Here is a 3,823-nt window from a genome sequence, read left to right on the forward strand (position 1 = left end):
GCAGTGCATTGTGAGTCAGCGGCCACATCAATCCCTGACATGGCGAATCATATGTCATCGTTTCGAAGTTGATCCATGAGCATGTACAAGTTGCTTTTAAATCACCCTTTTTAAAATCTGCAGCAAAATTGGTACCTAATTAACAAAACTCTATTACTGCTGTTGGAGAATAAAGCTAAGAATAGCTTAGATTTTTCTATCTTTTTTTTTTTTTTTCGACAGCAGACATTACAATCATCAAGATCTTGTCTATATTGAAATGGGGTTAAAAGAAAAAAAATGGATTTGATTATATCAGAAGGAGAAGTCATGATGGAAAATCTTTAAGAAAAATCTGTCTCAGAATCTGATAAATAACCATAGAAGTTTCTGAATAGTGCTAATTAAGATTTCACCTGTGTCCAACAACTCCAAGACTAGTATTTCACTTTCACCATGTGGACATTGAAATTTGAGACATATGACAAATTGACAAGCTTTCTGTTATCTTCAGAAATAATGACTAGCACAACTACTCCGATTAACTAAACCACACAGAACTGTGCAGAAGTACTGCCGTCCAGTTCTCCTGAAGAGAAAACAGAATATAAAAGACAGCCTCTTTTCTTATCCAAGAATCTGATGTCTGTGGAAAACCAAGTTGTGGGGATTGATATGAACGCTGCCAGCATAGAGATGTTGTCCCTGATGTTTAAGGCCAGTAGAAGCAACCTCATTTGGAGATGATACAATAAAGTTGCCATGAGTTTGATCAAGTAACATATATGATCCATTCTTTGAGTGCTTCCAATCAATCAACATTTTCTGCATAGCACTAGTGGACTTTTGCTGTGACAAAATGGTATTAGACTGGTCTAGTGAAGAAGGTTTATTCCCTTCTGATATATTAGCATTAGTAAGGTTGAAAGTTGTGATATCATGGATGCTTGGTCTTCTCTTATCTTTCACTCCAGAAAGCTGCTGCCTTATAAAATACTTCTGCGCATGGCTTGCCACTTGAGTTGGAGTCTTGGAGACTACAAAATTCCTGGAGATATTCCTCCAATCCCCTTTCCCATGCTTCAGAAGCCCCAGAAGAAACCGCCTATAATTCATCATCATCAACCAATACAGGAATCAAAATCAAGAAAGCATGACCTTTACTGAAAGAATTCATTTTTCTGTCGCCTTAAGTTCAAAACTTAAATTAGGCCAGACATATAAGGAAACACCACTTAGAAACATCATGACCATTATCATTTAAATAAAAAATATACTACTATCAAATCAATGTCACAGAGACATAACTATTACCAATTGGCATTAAATCCTAAAAAGTTCCCTTTAGATTTTTGGAATGACAAAACATGCCTAATCTACCTAACAAATATTTAATTGCTTCCTTGTTCTTTCACAATCATTCAGCTGAACCCAGTTAAAAAACTATTATCTTATCTTTATTTTGTAAAGTAATTAACAGAGGGTTTAATTTAAGAATTTCCTGTTTTTGCTCAAGAAATCCCATTGATCATGACCATTCAGAGTTTGTACTCTACCAAATGACTAGAAACAGAAACCAAAAATTAACACCAGTAGATACTAGTTATATACTTCAGAGTTCAAACCAAAAAATTAAAACCAAAAAAGAAAGGAATTCACCTGTGTTCATCTTCTGTCCACGGAACTCCTTTCTTCCTTTCCTGATCACCACTTTTAGTAGCCAAAGGCCTCTTTCTATACTCATCAAAATTCCGATTATCAACCAACTCCAATGTAAAACTAGATGAACAGTTGTAGCCAGGAATTGGTACCTTTCCTGCTTCTATATCACTAACATCATCTTCAAGCTCTCTATATTGCTTAATCACATCATAAACTGTCTTTCCTGGAATCATGGCTGCCACTTTTCTCCATCTATCTGGTTCATGTTCATCATATATAGCTAAAGCCCTCTCAAATTGTTTGTTCTCTTCTCTAGTCCATTCTGTGCTTTGGCTATACCAATCAGAATTAGACATGTAATACAAAGATGGATATAGAGTTTCCATGTCTGTGATTTTGCTTATGAGTTGATCATGTTCAACTGAAAGTTTAAGGAAATAGAAACAGAGAGAGTATATGCAAAGAGGGGCTTTTTTTTTTTTTTCTTTTACTTCGTAGTCTAATCAAAAGACAGTAAATTTAGAATCATATAATACAAAGAGAATCAAGAATCATCAGCTTTTCCTTATAAGCACAAACTCGAGAATCTAATAAAGCCCAACCTTTAAGAATCGAAAAGGATCATAAAAAAGTAAAAAAAAAAACTCTAATCTTTTTAACAAAGAAGCAAAACCCAAAAAGGATTTCAAACTTGAAGCAGAGAAATTGAAAAAAAAAACCCACAGAAACTTTGAAGAAATGAATCACAAGAGTGAATTTATACCCAATAAAGTGCAAACTATTAGCACACAAAGTGAAAGAGAAAACAATAGAAAGTGAACAAAATATGAAAAGAAGAAAAAAGCACTAACATCAATATTATCAACTAAAAAAGGTAAAGGAAAAAAAATGATGATCAAGTGGAGAAAAAGTAGGCAACGAGAGATGCTGAGGAATCTATAGGAAATTAAAAGCGGGAAAATTAGTTTCTTTTTTGGTTTCTTTGAAGAGAATAAAGAGATATCAGGAAACTGCCTGTAGAAGTATACATATATATAATATAAACTATAAGTTGAGCAAGTGAGGATCAAAGATGGTTGAATCTGAGATTTGGGTTTGGATGAGTTTGAAGAAAAGAAGAATTTGAGGGAGAAAAGGAGACTTGAAAGGTGGCTACTTGGTATTGGAGTATGGCAATAGTAGTGTTACTAGTACAACTGTTTTAAACAAATATGAGTAAGATAGGAGGCATAACAGCTTCTTTTCTTTTTTTAAATATGGTAACAGATTTCTGTTGTTTTATTTACTGTTCTAATTGGGCTAAATAATGAGTTTGAGGTTTTGAAATTTTTTAAGTAGAAGTACCAAAATTGATCCTTTATTTAACTTCTTGATTTAATTTTTTTGACATAAGAGGTATCGTAGTCTTTTTAGTAACATTTTAGTACCTTAAAAATTATATAGTTAGCAATTTGTGTCTAAATTCATTAACACCATTACTAATTTTGAAAATTAAATCTCAAATGAAGTTTGATCGCTATAAAATTGATCTTATCGAAAAGATGATGAAATATAGAGTTTGTTAGTCTTATCAAATTATTCAAAACTCATTGGAATTGATAATAATTAAAAAAAAAATTCATATTATAAGACTATTTTTTCTCTCTTTAATTTTCCTTTCCGAACTCTATAAAAATTAACATGACTAATATTGGATGAAAGCTAAATTGGTAAAGAGCAGAATGATGGTAGAATCACAACTAATTAACACTAAAAGAATGAACTACAACTATTTAATTAACTGTTTTAGTGAATTTAGATATAAATTATTAACGTTTTAATCTTCAAAATACTAAAGTGTCACCCAAAAAACTACAGAACTTTTTATGTCAAAATATTAAATTACATGATCAAATTTTGTACTTTTTTTCAAATTTTAATGGTATAAAGTTGTTGAATTTTTCTTCCATGCCCTCGGCAATACACTCAACTCAATGGTTAGATGAGTAAACATAAATAATAGTCTTTTGCACTGGATATTTAGATATTATTAATAATTTATTTGTGCGTTGCACGATTATAATTATTATTTTGATTATAATAGATACAATTTAATAAATTTTTTAAGATTTAATATTATAATTTATAATATTTAAAAAAATAATAATGAACTAATTATTTTTAAATATTATTTTTAATTTTT

The 3,823-nt window shown here is 31.0% G+C and overlaps 1 protein-coding gene across 1 annotated transcript; it reads right to left on the reverse strand.

Annotated features, from left to right (window-relative positions):
- Positions 1 to 265: 265 nt before the first annotated feature.
- On the reverse strand, positions 266 to 2,815 carry LOC8287270 (transcription factor DIVARICATA). The gene is made up of 2 exons (XM_002530372.4): positions 1,639 to 2,815; positions 266 to 1,084 (listed from the first exon to the last, which is right to left on the reverse strand). The coding sequence occupies exons 1-2, from the start codon at positions 2,025 to 2,027 to the stop codon at positions 607 to 609; spliced, it is 867 nt and encodes a 288-aa protein (XP_002530418.1). The 5' UTR covers positions 2,028 to 2,815; the 3' UTR covers positions 266 to 606.
- Between the last annotated feature and the right edge of the window lie 1,008 nt (positions 2,816 to 3,823).

This window comes from Ricinus communis, chromosome 6, assembly GCF_019578655.1.
Source record: "Ricinus communis isolate WT05 ecotype wild-type chromosome 6, ASM1957865v1, whole genome shotgun sequence".
Taxonomy (NCBI): domain Eukaryota; kingdom Viridiplantae; phylum Streptophyta; class Magnoliopsida; order Malpighiales; family Euphorbiaceae; genus Ricinus; species Ricinus communis.

What these genes read in the sequence shown, in the direction of transcription:
- LOC8287270 (XM_002530372.4), bottom strand. Translation starts at nt 2,027, where the DNA reads ATGGAAACTCTATATCCATCTTTGTATTACATGTCTAATTCTGATTGG. An exon ending in TGGACAGAAGATGAACACAG is followed by an intron (nt 1,085 to 1,638) that starts GTGAATTCCTTT and finishes GATGAATTATAG; the next exon opens with GCGGTTTCTTCTGGGGCTTC.